Here is an 18,539-nt window from a genome sequence, read left to right as displayed (position 1 = left end):
GACAGAGAGAAAAGGACCCTGGCTTTAGCCTTTGGAAGTAAACACAGCTCTCCAGGGGGAGGTAAGACTAGTAGCCTTTTTTTTTTTTTTTTTTTCCTAGAGACAGGGTCTAGCTCTGTCACCTAGACTGGAGTACAGTGGCAAGATCATAGCTCACTGCAGCCTCCAACTCCTGGGCTCAAGGGATCCTCCCAAGTAGCAAGGACTACAGGCTCACACCACCATACCCGCAATTTTTTTTCTTTTTTTTTTGTCAAGTTTCGGTCTTGCTCTGTTGCCCAAGCTGGTCTCAAACTCATGGCCTCCAGTGATCCTCTCACAGTGCTGGAATTACAGGCGTGGGCCACTATGCCCAGCACCAACTAATCACTTCAGAACCCAGCTTTACTGTTCAGGAGCTGCCTCCGTGGTGTGGATCTCACCCACCCTTGATGTCTAAACACATAACCCTCCAGGGAAGGGAACCTCTGGGGTTCTCAGTAGCTAATCAGTCATGAGTTGAATTTTCAAGGCTTATCCTTTAGTCCAGATCTCAACTTTCAATCAGATAAGCTAAGAGAGCCCTAACTGTACAGAAACATAAAAATACTTCCTTTCTAGTCCCACACACCAGAAAACTCTTCCTAAAACAAAACTGACTTGAGCCATTTCTGGAACAAGGCAAGATACCTATAAATAAATAATAAATTCAGATGTGAACACGAATGTGTATGAGTCTCAATATGCATACAACTGGGCATAGCACCCTGATTGTCAAGGTCATTATGTAGTTAAACATAATCACTGTGACCTGCATTTACCAGCCAAAGGCAAAAATGCAGCCACAGCTCTTTTAATTTTTAAGTAATGGCTCAAGTAATATACCCTCATGATGTTAACAAAGTTAACCAAGTATTGATGCATTTATACGTACCAGGCACCAGGCGAAGATACCTACCAAATTGCATTTGGCCAAACCACTTCCTTTGCACAGCAACCCTATGAGGTAGTTGCCTTTATAATCCCATTTTATTAATAGGGAAGCCAAGGCCGGGGAGATGAAACCTCTTGCCTAAGATCACACATCCAGAAAGTTCCAAAGTCAGGATGTGAGCCCAAATTTCTCTCCAGACCCATAAGGCTAAATGTGTTAACATTCAGGTGCTTCCTTCCAGGTAGAAATGTTTGAAGAGTTAAGATCTACCAGCTGGGTGTGGTGGCTCATGCCTGTAATCCCAGCACTTTGGGAGGCCGAGGTGGGCAGATCGCTTGAGCCTAGGAGTTCGAGACCAGCCTGGCCAACATGGCAAAACCCCATCTCTACTAAAAATACAAAAATTAGCCGGACCTGGTGGCATATACCTGTAATCCAAACTACCCAGGAGGCTGAGGCAGGAGAATTGCTTAAACCCAGGAGGTAGAGGTTACAGTGAGCCAAGATTGCACCACTACACTCCAGCCTGGTCAACAGAGCAAGACTCTATCTTAAAAAGAAAGAAAAGAAAAAAGAAATCTGTCAGCTGGGCACAGTAGCTCATGCCTATAATCCCAGCACTTTGGGAAGCCAAGGCGAGTGGGTTGCTTGAGCCCAGGAGTTCAAGACCAGCCTAGCAAACATGGCAAAACCCCATCTCTACTAAAACTACAAAGATTAACCAGGCACGGTGCTGCACACCTGTAATCCCAGCTACTCAGGAGGCTGAGATGGGAGGGCCAGTTGAGCCCAGGAGTTGGAGGCTGCTGTGAGCCCTGATTGCACCACTGCACTCCAGCCTAGGTGACAGAGGGAGACCCTGTCTCAAAAAAAAAAATCTACCATAGATCCAGTTTAGTGAACTGCTGCATTCTGATTTTAACCACTCAAAACCCCTTTGTGGTAGATGTTTTCATTGCCCCCCATTTTAAAAAGAGAATCTAAGCCTGGCATGATGGCTCACGCCTGTAATTCCAGCACTTTGGGAGGCTGAGGCGGGCAGATCACCTGAGGTCAGGAGTTCGAGAGCAGCCAGACCAACATGGTGAAACCTCGCCCATGCTAAAAATACAAAAATTAGCAGGGCCTGGTGGTGTGCACCTGTAATCCCAGCTACTTGGGAGGCTGAGGCAGGAGAATCACTTGAACCCAGAAGGCAGCGGCTGCAGTGAGCCAAGATCATGCCACTGCACTCCAGCCTGGGTGACAGAGTGAGACCCCATCTCAAAGAAAAAGAAACTGAGACCCAGGGAGAGGACGTGACTGGCTGGGGCTGCAGTAACCTGTGGGCTGGGAAAGCCCCTCTGCAGATGCCGCCTCTGAGACTCGTTCCATACCAGGTGGCATGAGAGTTGGGACAGCTCTTGCCTTCAGACTAGCCAGGCCTGAAGTTAACATGGCAGACAGAAGTATCTAGAAATGTGTGAAAACCTGCCAGTCCCACCCAGACAGCCTCTCTCTCTCTCCCAGCCTTCATAAAGCAAGAATATTCTGACTCCGCTGGGGGTCCCAGGCACCCCACGAGGAGCCAGACCCTTCTCAGGGGGCATTTCTTCCTGTCCTCTCAGCTCAGGAGGAACCCCAGAGGCTGCTGTTTCTTGTCCCCAGCCCAGACAGGGCTCTGTGACTGGTCATCATAGTTCCAGGATGGGGTCCAGGACTAGGCAGGCAGGAGCTGTGGCCTTCGGAGGACTGCCTCCCCCACCCCTGCCTGAGACGGTGCAGGCAGAAGGCAGAAGTGCGGAGCGGGTTCTGCAGTGGCCGCGCTCACCTCTCACCCACGCTGTCCCCTTCTCCCCAGCGAGCCGAGGCTGCCCAGCGGGAGGTGGAAAGTCTCCGGGAACAGCTGGCTTCTGTCAACAGCTCCATCCGCCTGGCTTGTTGCTCTCCCCAGGGGCCTAGTGGGGTAAGGATGGGGTCAGGGAAGTGAGCAGGGAGGGCAGAGGGAAAGATCGGGAATGGCCGAGTTTGTGGGTTTGAGCAGGTGGGGGACACTTTGTGGTTGATTGCGTGCATCCATTTGAAACTGGGAGTATGAATGCGTGTGGGTCTCTATGCATACAGTGAGCATAATCACTGTGACCTGCTACAACAGCTGAGGATAAAAATACAGCTACCATTCTTTTCTTTTCAAGCCCAAGTTTCCATATACCCTTTATTACCAGGAGGTCCAGTATCTTCCTTTGGAGGCCTCCCTTACCCGAGTTGTCCAAGAATGCCAGGAACTTCCTCAGACCAAAGATCATTCTGATTGTCAGATGCACCCGCAAAGACATAGGGGAGAGTGAGTTTGAGGCGATACAGCAGCATGCCGTTTTTGTGGGTGCCACCAGGTGTCGCTGTTGAACACTGGTCTTAGCAGCTTGGTGGATATAAGGGATGGTGATGTTCCTGCTGGTTTTCAATCCCAAAACTGGGTACTTTTGGGAGTGTGAGCCAGCCTACATATCAGTAGGCAATCATTTTCACCAGAACTGCAGTGGGGCCACATACCAAGATAAAGTTTAACATTCATCCTCAGCCATTGGCTTCCAAAGCATGCCAGGTGATTCTTGGGGGGTTTCCCACCCTAGCTGCATGCTGTGAAAAGCCAGTCTTTGGTGATCAACGCTGAGGTTCTTGTGTTAGGCTGGTTAATCAATTCATCTCTCTCCTTCCTCCTGGTTCATGCCTCTTTAGGGTCCTGGTATCATTTCCTAACAAGAGACTTTCATCAAGGCCACCCCAACCTACCCTTCTGTCCTATATTAGCAGTCTCCATCTTGGCTCTCCAGAAAGCCTTGGGTTCATTATGTGAATTGGTCTGCCTTATTTCCAGATCTCTGCATATCAAGAGATGAGAGTCATGATTCCTTACATAATAGCAGGTCTCTTCCCTCTCCACCCATAAACCTGAACTTGTGAGCACAATTTTCACTTCTCCTGACACCCATATATACAGGCCCAGGTTCTGTGTCTCTCTTTCTGTTTGAATATTGGAATGTGCCTCTATGAATGCGTTACTGTGTATGTGTGTCTCTACTTGTGACCTTTGGGAACCAACTGTATTCTTAATCTGACTGTGCCTCAGCTTCCTCATCTGTACAAGTAACACCTGCTTTGTAGAGTTATTAAAAGAATTACATGAGTCAGGCATGGTGGCACATGCCTGTAGTCCCAGCCACTTAGGAGGTTAAGGCAGGAAGATCACTTGAGCCCAGGAATTTGAGTCCAACCTGGACAACATAGCAAGATTCTGTCTCTGAAAAAAAAAAAACAGATTACATGTAAAGTGCCTAGAATGGCGCTTGGGTCATTGCATATGCTCGCTAAGTCTTTGATGCTACTATTATAATTATCATTTTATCATTTCGTCTTTGGTGTGTCTGGGGTGTTCTTGCCTATGAGAGCATGTGGCTTCTTTGAGCACATGCATGTCTGTGTGTGATGATGTGTCCTCGTGAGTGTGTCTCTTTGATGCATGTGTATTTCTCTCTGTGTGTGTATGTGTGTGTGTGCATGTGCGTATTTGGGGAAGTGTTACATGTGTTAGTGTGTGCTGTGGCTATAGGTATGTCCTTGTGTGTCAGCCTGTGTCTGTGTCCCAGGAGATTGTGTATGCGTCCGTGTGCCTGGGTGATGACATAACACAGAGAGAGTGAACACAAGAGAGAGAGGCTGTGTGGAGAGATGGAGAGGAATTCGCCAATGCTTCTTAATTAACCCCCGTGGAATCCGGCAAATGCCTGTGCTAATCAGCCCCAGGGAACTTTGCTGGTTTGTGGGGGGTGTGCTTTTCTGAGCACAACAGTGGCACTCGATGCTAATTAATTTAATGTATTAATGGCATCCGCTTCCTGTTTTAATTGGCATTTATCTCCATGGAAGAAAGCTGGGGTTGGGGTTTTTTGTTTGTTTTTTGTTGTTTTTTTTTTTGTAATGCTTCTTAGATTTATTTTGTAACTCAGCCTGACAACAGCCTGACTTAAGCAACCTCTCCATCTTCATCCAGGACAGATGGGCCATGTCCTAAAATCTGGAGAAGCTGTGGGTCTTGGGGCTATCAGCAAATTAGCAGGAGGAAAGAGCCACCCATAACCTGGCCCATGGCTCCAAGGTGTCAAGTCTAATCCTAATCCTGAAAGTCCCATTGCCTAGAACAGGCTCATTCCCCGGGGTAGGAGCCAGACCTGAGTAAGAAACTCAAACATTTGCCTATGCTGTTTCCTCTGCCATGAGTGCCCAATCCCCAACCCCAGCTGACTACTTCCTTTTGTGGGGGCTGTTCTTTTTTAGTAGATCTTTTAATTGCAGTATAACTTAATACATAAGGAAAAGCATCCCGGTCATAAGTGTACAGCACTTTGAATTTTTCAACATAAACACACCCCATACCATCATCCTGATCAACAAATTTGCATTCTGCTTGGGATTCAGGGGCGGGGAAGCCAGACCCATGGACCTGTCCCCCACCTCTCAGCCCCTCAGAGCCCCCTTTGCCTACAGGATAAGGTGAACTTTGCTCTGTGCTCGGGGCCTCGGCTGGAGGCTGCGCTGGCCTCCAAGGACAGGGAGATCCTGCGGCTGCTGAAGGACGTGCAGCACCTGCAGAGCTCGCTGCAGGAGCTGGAGGAGGCATCCGCCAACCAGATCGCAGACCTGGAGCGGCAGCTCACGGCCAAGTCCGAGGCCATAGAGGTGGGTCCTGGGGAGGAGGCCAGCGGGCAGGTGGCCCCAGGCACAAGCACACAGACCAGTCTCACCATCTTTCTTTGCTCTTCTAGAAGCTGGAAGAGAAGCTCCAGGCCCAGTCTGACTATGAGGAAATTAAAACAGAGCTGAGGTACCTTGTGGGGTGGGGCTCCACAGACCCCCAGCACTCTTCCCTGGCTGGGAGCGCTTGGCAAAGTTCATCAATTTCCTCCCTCCTACTAAACCCCACTCTTCTCTCCGCTAACACTGTGGATATCAAACCTTAACCATCCTCAGGCTGCCTATAATCCCAACACTTTGAGAGGCCAAGGCAGGAGTATCACTTGAGCTCAGGAAATAGAGACCACCCTGGGTAACAATAGGGAAACCCCAATCTCTATGAGAAAAAAACAGTTTTAATTAGCCAGGAGTGGTGGTGGCGTGTGCTGTATTCCTAGCCACTCGAGGCTGATGTGGGTGGATAGCTTGAGCCTGGGAGGTCAAGGCTGCAGTGAGCTGTGGTTGTACCACTGCACTTCAGCCTGGGCAGCACAGCAAGATCCTGTCTTGAAAACAAAACAAAATTCAACCATCTTACTTCCTTTTCCATCAAGAGCTGCCTTGCCTATACAGGCAGATCACCTGAGCTTAGGAGTTCAAAACCAGCCTGGCCAACATGGCAAAACCCCATCTCTACAAAAAATGGATAAATTGGCTGGGCACAGTTGGTCACACCTGCAATCTCAGCACTTTGGGAGGCCAAGGTGGACAGATCACCTGAGGTCGGGAGTTCGAGACCAGCCCAACCAACATGGAGAAATCCCATCTCCACTAAAAAATACAAAATTAGCCGGGCATGGTGATGCTTGCAATCCCAGCTACTCAGGAGGCTGAGGCAGGAGAATCGCTTGAACCCGGGAGACGGAGGTTGCAGTGAGCAGAGATCATGCCATTGCACTCCAGCCTGGGTGACAGGAGTGAAACTCCATCTCAAAAAAAAAAAAGAAATACAGGCTGGGCGTGGTGGCTCATGCCTGTAATCCCAGCACTTTGGGAGGCTGAGATGGGTGGATCACGAGGTCAAGAGATCGAGACCATCCTGGCCAGCATGGTGAAACCCTGTCTCTACTAAAAAATACAAAAATTAGCTGGGCATGATGGTGCGCGCCTATAGTCCCAGCTACTCGGGAGGCTGAGGCAGGAGAATTGCTTGAACCCAGGAGGCGGAGATTGCAGTGAGCCGAGATTGCACCACTGCACTTCAGCCTGGTGCCTGGCGACAGAGCAAGACTCTGTCTCAAAAAAAAAAAAAAGATACAAAAATTAGCCAGGTGTGGTGGCGCTCACCTGTAGTCCCAGCTACTTGGGAGGCTGAGGTAGGAGAATCACTTGAACCCAGAAGACGGAGAGCATGCCCCTGCCCTCCAGCCTGGGTGACAGAGTGAGACTCCGTCTCAAAAAAAAAAAAATCTGCCTGTAGACCATACAAGGGACCTTATTATGGACATGGTGTGGGCGTGGTAACTGGGAGGTGATTGGTTAGCCCACCAAAGTCAAGCTGGCCAAGAGTGGGGTCGGTTGAGGCAGCACCCCTCTAGGTCCCACTGCTGTTAATGAGCCAGCTGCCTCAGGCCTGGGTTGCAGTGAGTCTGGAAATATATGGGATTCCAGAGAATAGAGCAGTCATTCCCAGTCAGGGAGGTAAGCCTAGTCAGCGCCTCTCGCAAGACGTCTCCTCCAACCCGGGGGCTGGCTGACCTCAGACCCTCTCCACTTGCCCGGCAGCATCCTGAAAGCCATGAAGCTGGCCTCTAGCACCTGCAGCCTGCCCCAGGTAAGTGATCCTGCCACTGTCCCTGCAGGGCGGGCTGCCCCAATGAGTCTTCCACCCACCAGGTGCCCTCTCAACCTGCCTCTTGTCTCATAGGGCATGGCCAAGCCTGAAGACTCGCTGCTTATTGCAAAGGAGGCCTTCTTCCCTGCGCAGAAATTCCTTCTGGAGAAGCCCGGCCTCCTGGCCAGCCCTGGTAGGAAAGGAGGATGCCCTAGGGGCTGAGGGCTGGGGTGGGGGCTGCTTGTGGGTCTCTGGCCTTCTCGTGCCCAAGGACCACTGCCTTCCATGCAGGCAGGAGAGCGACCGAACAAGCAGCTGTGCGTTTTGATTTGGCACCTGCTGTGTGCCTGTCCTGCAGGGCGTCCACACGCACCCACGTCACAGTTGAGGTCACACAGCTGGCTCTGGCCCTTCCAAGGCCCCGCCTAGAGGGCTTCACTCCCCGCTGAACTTTCTTGAGCTGCAGGGGCTTTCATGAAGAGGTCACGGGGGACAAGTAGGGTGTTCTCAGTATGACCTTTGTTTCTTTGAGACTGACTCTTGTTCTGTCACCAGGCTGAAGTGCAGTGGCGTGATCTCGGCTCACTGCAGCCTCTGCCTCCTGGGTTCAAGCAGTTCTCCTGCCTCAGCCTCCTGAGTAGCTAGGATTACAGGTGCCCACCACCACACCCGGCTAATTTTTATATTTTTAGTAGAGACAGTTTCACCATGTTGGCCAGGCTGGTCTCAAACTCCTGACCTCAGGTGATCTGCCTCCCTCAGCCTCCCAAAGTGCTGGGATTATAGGCATGAGCCACTATGCCTGGCTACCCGCTGACCTTTTAGCCTTGTGACCCCAGGCAGGACTCTGTGCTGCCTCTGTTTCGTCATCCATAAAATGGGTGCAACCCTGGGGTCCACTTCATGGGTGCCATGCAGGTCTAGTGAGCCAGCTCCAGGGTGGCTGCCCAGCAAGGGGCCATCTGCAGGTGGTGGCAAGTTTGACTTCCCACCCCAGGGCGAGGTGCTGGACCATGGCAAGTTCTTAGGGGATGCTCTTGGTGATGGGGGTGGCACATTCCCCAGAACTGGCATTTGGGCGGGGCCTGGAAGAGTGTGGGTTGAAGAATGGAGGGGTAGGCAGAAACAGCCAAGGTCGGCACTTCCAGCTGCTGGACGCCAGCTCCCCACCACCCCTCCCCGTCCCTCCTTCCCTTCCTCCCTTCCTCTGTTTCTGACTTTCTGTCTCTGTATGTCTCTGTCCTCGCTGCCTCTCTCCCGCTTTCTCCTCGCCCCTCTCTCTCATGTGGTTTCTCTCTGTCTCTCTTTGTCTCCTTATCTCTCTCTCTCACATGCGGTCTCTCTGTCTCTCTCTCTGCCTCTCTCATGTGATTTCTCTCTCTTTCTCTTTCTCATTGTCTCTATCTGTCTCTCTCCTGCTCTGGTTCTTTTTCTCCCTGTCTCCCTCTCCCCTTATCATCATCTTCCCCATCTGTCTGTCTGTCCATCTGTCTGTCTGTCTGGGTGTTCTAGAGGAGGACCCGTCAGAGGACGATTCCATCAAGGACTCACTGGGCACGGAGCAGTCCTACCCCTCCCCTCAGCAGCTCCCACCTCCGCCGGGGCCTGAAGACCCCCTGTCCCCCAGCCCCGGGCAGCCTCTGCTGGGCCCTGGCTTGGGACCCGACGGCCCTCGGACTTTCTCGCTGTCCCCCTTCCCCAGCCTGGCATCAGGGGAGAGACTGATGATGCCTCCAGCCACCTTCAAGGGAGAGGCGGGCGGCCTGCTGGTGTTCCCCCCAGCCTTCTACGGCACCAAGCCCCCCACGGCCCCTGCCACCCCAGCCCCTGGCCCTGAGCCGCCAGGGGGTTCTGAGCCCACGGATGGTGGTGGGGGCGGAGCAGCGGGGCCCGGGACGGAGGAGGAGCAGCTGGACACGGCGGAGATCGCCTTCCAGGTGAAGGAGCAGCTGCTGAAACACAACATCGGGCAGCGGGTGTTTGGCCACTACGTGCTGGGGCTGTCCCAGGGCTCGGTCAGCGAGATCCTAGCCCGGCCCAAGCCCTGGCGCAAGCTCACGGTGAAGGGCAAGGAGCCCTTCATCAAGATGAAGCAATTCCTGTCGGACGAGCAGAATGTGCTGGCACTCAGGACCATCCAGGTGCGGCAGCGAGGTGAGTGCCCAAGAGGGCTGGTCCCCACGGCACAGGGGCTGCTCTGGCCACCACGCCAGGTCCAGGGCATTAGGGCTGGGGGCTGAGGGCACGAGTTCTGGGTTCAAAGCCCAGTTCTGCCACCACCTGGCTGTGTGACCCCGGGCAAGTGACTTTGCCTCTGTGCCTCGGTCTCCCCTCTGTAAAAGCAGAAAATACATCCTCAATCCCTCCTTTCTGGCCCCAGCCAGAGACAGGCCGCCCCTCCTGGGGCACTCAGGATAAGGGTGGTGGGAAAAGGCTCCAGACGCTGCCCTGGCAGGCACTCACCAAGCACTTCCAAGCCTCAGTTTACACATTTGTAAGACTACCAGCCTTACCAGACTTGATTTTTCGGGTAATCAGTGTGAAGGGTCCTAGCTGTGGCCTCACAAATGCCTGAGTTTGAGTCCCAGCTCTGCTGTTCACCCACTGGGTGACCTCACACAGCTCCTTTCATCTATGCCTCAGTTTCTGCATCTGTCAGCCTCCAGGAGGTGCCATGAGGATTAAACGGGCATCCAGCACTGACCACAGCACCTGCCACGTAGTGCCGCTTGAGAACAGTTAGGGGCGGCAGCTGCCATGGTCATTGTCATCATCATTTCTTTTCTTTTTATTTATTTATTGAGACGGAATCTCACTGTGTCGCTCAGGCTGGAGTGCAGTGGCATAATCTCTGCTCACTGCAACCTCTGCCTCCCGGGTTCAAGCAATTTTCCTGCCTCAGCCTCCCTAGTAGCTGGGACTACAGGTGCATGCCACCATGCCCAGCTAATTTTTACATTTTTAGTAGAGACAGGGTTTCACCATGTTGATCAGGCTGGTCTCAAACTCCTGACCTCAGGTGATCTATCCGCCTCGGCCTCCCAAAGTGCTGGGATTACAGGCCTGAGCCCCTGCACCCTATTTCTTTATTATTATTCATTTTTTATTTTTTTGAGACAGAGTCTGGCTCTGTCACCCAGGCTGGAGTGCAGTGGTGCAATCTCGGCTCACTGCAACCACTGCCTCCTGGGTTCCAGCGATTCTCCTGCCTCAGCCTCCTGAGTAGCTAGGACTGCAGGCCATCACCACCATGCCTAGATAATTTTGTATTTTTAGTAGAGTCAGGGTTTCACCATGTTGGCCAGGCTAGTCTCAAACTCCTGACCTCAGGTGATCCACCCGCCTCAGCCTCCCAAAGTGCTGGGATTACAGGCATGAGCCACCATACCCGGCCTCTTTATCATGATTCTTATTTCAAGCCAGCATCACTCATAGGCCCACAGTTTTTCAGGTAGACCAAGCGGTGGCCCTGCCATCTCACTGACAGTCTGCCGCTCACTCTCCTGGGAGGAGGAGACAGCCCCCCCAGGCTCCAGAGCTGAGCCCAGCATGCAGCTCCTGCCACAGATGCCTTCTCGCTTTCCCCAGGCAGCATCACCCCAAGAATCCGCACACCCGAAACGGGCTCAGACGACGCCATCAAGAGCATTCTAGAGCAGGCCAAGAAGGAAATCGAGTCGCAGAAGGGCGGTGAGTGTGACCCCTGCAGGCGAGGCCTCAGGTCCCCAGGGCCAGCTCTGAACGGGAGAGGGCTCATCTACCTTTGTCCACCCCAGAGGGAATCGCAGGCACATCAGAACCGCCAGAGGCCAGAGGGACCTGTCTAGAGCATACGAGTGGTTGTGTCATGGCTCAGAACCCTGCCGTGGCTCCACATGGCTCTCGACATAAAATCCCAACCCTTGGCTGGGCGCAGTGGCTCATGCCTGTAATCCCAGCACTTTCGGAGGCCGAGGTGGGCAGATCACCTGAGGTCAGGAGTTTGAGACCAGCCTGGCCAACATGGTAAAACCCCATCTCTACTAAAAATACAAAATTAGCTGGGCATGGTGGTGGGCACCTGTAATCCCAGCTACTCAGGAGGCTGAGGCAGGAGAATCACTTAAACCCAAGAGGTGGAGGTTGCAGTGAGCCAAGATCACACCACTGCACTCCAGCCTGGGTAATAGAACGAGACTCCGTCTCAAAAAAAAAAAAGAAAGAAAAAATCCCCAGCCTCAACAAGGCCTACTGGCCCTCAAGTCTTCAGGCCCCTCCATGCCTGTTATACGAACTGTTCATAGTCATGCCCAGCCCCCATGCATCCCACCCTGCACCTCTGATGTCGTCCTTACCCCAGATACCTTTCACCTGGCCAACTCCTGCTCATATCTATGACGCAACTCAGAAGTCACCTCCTCCAAGAAGATGGATTGGGTGCCGCACTCCCTCCCCCGACCCCTACCACAATGACCTACTTGCTTGATGCAGCGGAGCCAGATCGGCCACAAATTCTGGCTCTGCTGTTTATTGGCTGTGTGACCTTGAGCAAGTTACGTAGCCTCTCTGTGCCTTCATCTGCTCCTTTTTTTTTTTTTTCAAATGGGCTCCCAGGACCCTCAAGGCTCTTTTCTCTTTTTTTTTTGAGACAAAGTTTCACTCTTGTTGCCCAGGCCGGAGTACAATGGTGCAATCTCAGCTCACCGCAACCTCTTCCTCCCGGGTTCAAGCAATTCTCTGCCTCAGCCTCCAGAGTAGCTGGGATTACAGGCCAGCGCCACATGCCCAGCTAATTTTTGTATTTTTAGTAGAGATGGGGTTTCTCCATGTCGGTCAGACTGGTCTCGAACTACCGACTTCAGGTGATCTGCCTGCCTCAGCCTCCCAAAGTGCTCGGATAACCGCACCCGGCCCATCTTCTCATCTTTAAAATGGGGATTGTATTAGTTTTCCTTTCTTAGGGTTGTGTGAGGATCAAATGAAGTCGGCGTAATCCTGAAAGATCAGCCATCATTATAGCGAATATTATTATTTCCTCCCTGCTGCAGTTCTGCAGTGTCACAAACAACTCTGCTGGTGTGGCTGTCCCTCCCTCTGCTCTGGGGGCTTCTTGCAGCCAGGGACCGAGTTCCATCCTCACACCCAGCACAGCTCAGACTGTGGCTGACTCACCCTGGACTCCGGCTTCTATGCCCACCTCCATTTTTGCGGTGTCTGCTGCCCCCTGGTGGCTCTTCAGAGCAGGTGTCCTGAATCCTCCAGTTGCCACCAGGAGCTGAGATGTTTCACAATCACCCTCCCTCCTGCCTGGTCCCTGGCGGGGGAGGGGGTGAGGGAAGAAGGGACTTAACCGGCTACCCTACCCCATCTGTAAAATCCCCTGAGCCTAATTTCCTTCTTGGTCAGTTCCAGTAGCAAGAGAGATGCAAGACAGAGAAGGATGTAATCATGCAGTAAACATTTATTAAGCGCCTACTGTGGACTACACAGGTTTCAGATATGGGCAAGACATGATATGGAAGTGTAAAGAACCATGAGAAAAAACCAGCCAGGGCTGGGCGCGGGGGCTTTCGCCTGTAATCCCAGCACTTTGGGAGGCCTAGGCAGGTGGATCACCTGAGGTCAGGAGTTTGAGACCAGCCTAGACATGGTAAAACCCCATCTCTGCTAAAAATACAAAAATTAGCTGGGCATGGTGGTGGGTGCCTATAATCCCAGCTACTTGGAGGCTGAGGCAGGAGAATTGCTTGAACCTGGGAGGCAAAGGTTGCAGTGAGCCGAGATCATGCCACTGCACTCCAGCCTGGGCAACAAGAGCAAAACTCAGTCTGAAAAAAAAAAGAAACCCCATCTCCTCTAAAAATAAAAAAAATCAGCTGGGTCGTGGTGGTGCACACCTGTGGTCCCAGCTACTCAAAAGGCTGAGGCAGGAGGATCACCTGAGCCCAGGAGGCAGAGGTTGTAGTGAGCTGGGCATAGTGGCACAGGCATGTAGTCCCAATTACTTCAGAGGCTGAGGTGGGACGATCGCTTGAGCACAGTCGTTTGAGACCAGACTGGGCAACAGAGCAAGACTGCGCTCCAATCTGTGTGACAGAATGAGATTATGTCTCAAAAAAGAAAAAAGAATAGAAAAAGAAATAACTAGCCAAAGTCTCCCACTAAACTGACAGGATGGCTGAGGCCAGGGAGGGAAGGCGTGAGTTCAGTTCCACAGACACAGAAGCAAACCCCAGGTCTCCTGCCTCTCTACACAGCACTTTCTCCTGGGGGTCAGAAGCAGGCAGCAGGGCAACGTCAAAGGCAACATCGCAGCAGAGGAAAACGTTTGCTATATGTGGGCCAGCTGGTGGGCTTATGTTCAGGGCCTAGGAGTTCAGCAAAAGGAAAAATACAAAGGTGATTGCCTCATGCCCCTGACAAAAATGAATGCCAAGCAGTGGGCACAGCAGCTGCTGCCAGAGAGGAAATGAATGTGACTAACAGCTCACTCGAGTTCTACTTCTGGGACTTGAAGGAAATGTCCGGAATGGGGACAGGGTTTATATATAAGCTGTTCCCATCATTGTTCGTAAGAGTGACAGACTGGAAACAAAACACCCTAAGCGTCCAGCAGTGGGAATCTGGTAAGTCAAGCAAATGATACCCCTTCAGCGGCATGTGCAGCCCTTAAGGTAGAACTTTTAATGATAGGAAAAATGGGGCTGGGCGCGGTGCTCACACCTGTAATCCCAACACTTTGGGAAGACAAGGCAGATGGATCACTTGAGGTCAGGAGTTTAAGACCAGCCTGGGCCACATGGTGAAACCCTGTCTCTACTGAACATAGAAAAATTAGCCAGGTGTAGTGGCCGGCACCTGTAATCCCAGCTACTCGGGAAGCTGAGGCAGGAGAATCGTTTGAACCTGGGAACCAGAGGTTGCAGTGAGCCAAGATCGCACAATTGCACTCCAGCCTGGATGACAGAGCAAGACTGTGTCTCAAACAAAAACAAGGCCGGGTGCGGTGGCTAATGCCTGTAATCCCAGCACTTTGGGAGGCCAAGGCAGGCAGATCACGAGGTCAGGAGTAAGACCAGAGTGGCCAACATGGTGAAACCCTGTCTCTACCAAAAAAAAAATACAAAAATTAGCTGGGCATGGTGGCTCGTGCCTGTAATCCCAGCTTCTTGGGAGGCTGAGATAGGACAATTGCTTGAACCAGGACCTGGGAGGCAGAGGTTGCAGTGAGCTGAGATCGTGCCACTGCACTCCAGCCTGGGCTACAGAGCAGGACTACATCACACACACACACACACACACACACACACACACACACACACACACACACAATGCTTAGCTGGGCATAGTGGCACAGGCATGTAGTCCCAACTACTTCAGAGGCTGAGGCGGGACGATCGCTTGAGCACAGTAGTTTGAGACCAGACTGGGCAACAGAGCAAGACTCTTTCTCCAAAAAAGAAAAAAGAAAAGAAAAAACACAAAACGCTCATGTTGGTACTAAACGGGGACAAACCAGACTACATTTTCACATATCGAGTATGGTCATGCGATATGTGTAGTTTAGAAGACAGACTGGAAAGGAATACGTGAGAATATTTCACGTGGTTGCCCTAGGAGACAGTAAGGGGGACTTTTATTTTTTCGTCGACTTTTTGTGCTTTTTTTTTTTGTATGCTCTTCTGTGTTCCCACAGTAGGCAAGTATGAGGTTTTTTAAATCGAGGTAAAATTCTTGTAACATACAATTAAACTTTTTTTTTTTTTTTTTTTTGAGATGGAGTCTCTCACTCTGTCGCCCAGGCTGAAGTGCAGTGGCAAGATCTCGGCTCACTGCAGCCTCCGCCTCTGGGGCTCAGGTAATTCTCCTGCCTCAACCTCCCTCACGTATGCACCACCACACCTGGCCAATTTTTGTATTTTTAGTAGAGACGGGGTTGCACCACATTGGCCAGACCGGTCTCGAATTCCTGACCTCAAGTGATCCACCTGCCTCAGTCTCCCAAAGTGCTGGGATTACAGGCGTGAACCACTGCACCCAGCCAAAATTAACCATTTTAAAGTGTACAATTCAGTAGTATTTAATACAGTCACAGTGTTACGCAACATCACCTCTCTCCAGTTCACACATTTCATCACCCCAGAAGGAAACCCTGTTCCCATGAAGCACAGCTTCTCCATTCCACTCTCCCCCCAGCCCCCGGCAAGCTCCGCTCTGCATCCTGTTTCTCTGGATTGACCTATTCTGCACATTTCATGTAAATGGAATCATATCCTATGTGCTACCTTTGTAAGGCTCATTCCTGTTGTCGCCCCTGTCGGTGCTTCATTCCTTTTTATGACAAAATAATGTTCCGTTGCTATATTACTTTTTAATTGGAAAAGCAATGAAAATTATTTTTAATGGGTCTAAGAGGACCCACTAGGATGAGAACTACACAGAGATAATGAAGAAGGGGTTGCATTGATCTGGCTCTCTGCAGAGCTGGAGAGACTGCAGTGTGGGGAACGCCACTCCGAGGGCAGAGGGAAGCACCTTTTCATTTACTGGTTAATTGTCATTCCTCAGGGCACAGATCCATCTACTATCCTTGGTTCATGACACACTCCCAGAGCTGCTGCCTGCATGGCCTCCTGCCGTGTGTGTGTGCATGTGTGTGTGTATATACCATGTGCATATATATGCGTACCTATGTGTGTATGCATTCATTCATGTGAATGACAGAGTGAACCTCTGGGAATCTACTGCCCAACCCAAGATTTAGAAAGTTCCCCATAACATAGAGCTGGCATTTTCCTCCCCCATCCCATCCCTGCCTTCCTCTCCCAGGGGTATCTTTCATCCCAAATTTTTGTCCTGTTGTTCCTTTGTGTTTGCCATTTGTAGAAAACACGTTTCACTAAATCACATATTGTGTATGCTGCTTGTTATGGAGCTTGATAGAAAATGTGTGATGCCGGGTACGGTGGCTCACACCTGTAATCCCAGCACTTTAGGAGGCCAAGGCGGATAGATCATTTGCGCTCAGGAGTATAAGTCTAGCCTGGTTGATGTGGTGAAACCCCATCTCTACTAAAAGTACAAAAAAAAAAAAAATAGCCAGGCCCAGTGGCCAGTGCCTGTAATCCCTGCCACTCAGGAGGCTGAGGCAGAAGAACTGCTTGAACCCAGGAGGTGGAAGTTGCAGTGAGCCGAGATCACGACACTGCACTCCAGCCTGGGCAACAGAACAAGACTCCGTCTCAAAAAAAAAAGAAAAGAAAACACGATTCTGAGTGGCAGCTTATTGGACATTTTTGTTGTCTTCTGTTTTGTTTTTGAGACAGAGTCTCACTCTGTTGCCCAGGCTGGAGTGCAGTAGTGCAAACATGGCTCACTGCAGCCTCCACCTCCCAGGATCAAGTGATCCTCCTGCCTCAGCTGGGACCGTAGGCACACACCACCATGCCTGGCTAATTTTTTAAAATTCTTTGTAGAGATGTGGGTCTCATTTTGTTGCCCAGGCTGGTCTTGAGCTCCTGGGCTTCAGTAATCCTCCTGCCTTAGCCTCCCAAAGTGCTGATATTATAAGTATAACCCACTGCTTCCAGCCTGGACTTGCTTCTTTCACTCAATATTATGTTATTAGGATTCACACAAAGGGCACACTAGCTCACTCCTGTTGTCTCAGCTACTCGGGAGGGTGAGGCAGGAGAACCACTTGAGCCCAGGAGTTTGAGACCACAGAGAGCTATAGTCATACCTGTGATCGAGCCACTGCACTCCAGCCTGAGCAGCATAGCAAGACCTCATCTGTTTTTAAAAAGAATAATAATAAAATAAAGATTCATGTGTGATTTTGCATGAGGACTTCCTTTTTCACTGCTGTATAGTGTTCCATTGTGATCATCCCACCTTTTTTTTTTTTCCTCAAGATGGGATCTCGCTCTGTCACTCAGGTTGGAGTGCAGGGTGCAATCTTGGCTCACTGCAGCCTCAACTTCCCAGGCTTAGGCAATCCTCCCGACTCAGACCCCAAATTACAGGTGTGTGCCACTACACTCAGCTAATTTTTGTATTTTTGCTGAGACTGGGTTTTACCATATTGCCCAGGCTGGTCTCGAACTCCTAAACAGACAATTTGACTACCTCGGGCTCCCAAAGTGCTGAGATTACAGGTGTGAGGCACCGTGCCTGGCCCATCCCACTATTTTTTTTATCCATTCTCTGCATGGGCATTTGGATTCATTGCTGTTAGAACAAGTGAAGGGCTGGGCACAGTGGCTCATGCCTGTAATCCCTACACTTTGGGAGGCTGAGGAGGGCAGGTCACCTGAGCCCAGGAGTTTGAGACCAGCCTGGGCAACATAGCAAATACAAAATACCTCGTCTCTACAGAAAATACAAAAATTAGCTGGGCATAGTGGCACATGCCTGTAGTCCCAGCACTCTGGGAGGCAGGAGGATCGCTTGAAGCCAGGAGTTTGAAACCAGCCTGAGCAACATGGCAAGACCCCGTCTCTATGAAAGAAAGGAAGGGAAGGAAGGGGAAACGAGGAAGGAAGGAAATTTTTTGTTTGTTTGTTTGTTTTTGAGACGGAGTCTTGCTCTGTCGCCAGGCTGGAGCACAGTGGTGCAATCTCGGCTCACTGCAACCTCCACCTCCCAGGTTCAAGAGATTCTTCTGCCTCAGCCTCCCGAGTAGCTGGGACCACAGGCGCGTGCCACCACGCCCGTCTAATTTTTGTATTTTTAGTACAGGCAGGGTTTCACCATGTTGGCCAGGATGGTCTCAATCTCTTGACCTCGTGATCTATCCTCCTCAGCCCCCCAAAGAGCTGGGGATTACAGGCGTGAGCCACCACGCCTGGCCAGAAGGAAATGTTTTTAAATAATATTTTTTAAAACAGAACAAGTGAACAAGCCACTTTTCTGTGCCTTCATGCTTTCTTTGTCTTTGAACATTTGCATGGTTGGATCATGGCCTATGTAAAAGTCAGGTCAGACTGGGCATGGTGGCTCATGCCTGTAATCCCAGCACTTTGGGAGGCTGAGGCAGGTGGATCACTTGAACTCAGAAGTTCAAGACCAGCCTGGCCAAGATGGCAAAACCCCATCTCTACT

General features: G+C 51.1%; 1 protein-coding gene across 2 annotated transcripts in view; it reads left to right on the top strand.

Annotated features, from left to right (window-relative positions):
* The window catches only part of CUX2 (cut like homeobox 2), a 315,719-nt gene that overhangs the window by 268,285 nt on the left and 28,895 nt on the right, over window positions 1-18,539 (top strand). For both annotated transcript variants that reach the window (XM_064379840.1, XM_064379841.1), the window contains exons 10-16: window positions 2,754-2,858; window positions 5,438-5,629; window positions 5,716-5,774; window positions 7,409-7,457; window positions 7,551-7,650; window positions 8,970-9,611; window positions 11,046-11,147. In XM_064379840.1, coding sequence (XP_064235910.1) covers window positions 2,754-2,858; window positions 5,438-5,629; window positions 5,716-5,774; window positions 7,409-7,457; window positions 7,551-7,650; window positions 8,970-9,611; window positions 11,046-11,147 — 1,249 coding nt within the window. The remainder of the gene's footprint in view (window positions 1-2,753; window positions 2,859-5,437; window positions 5,630-5,715; window positions 5,775-7,408; window positions 7,458-7,550; window positions 7,651-8,969; window positions 9,612-11,045; window positions 11,148-18,539) is intronic.

This window comes from Aotus nancymaae, unplaced genomic scaffold (genome assembly GCF_030222135.1).
Source record: "Aotus nancymaae isolate 86718 unplaced genomic scaffold, 86718_ANA_hifiasm-v0.15.2.pri h1tg000021l, whole genome shotgun sequence".
Lineage (NCBI taxonomy): Eukaryota > Metazoa > Chordata > Mammalia > Primates > Aotidae > Aotus > Aotus nancymaae.
Note: the sequence above shows the minus strand (reverse complement) of the source record. Positions and strands in the feature narration are given on the sequence as shown.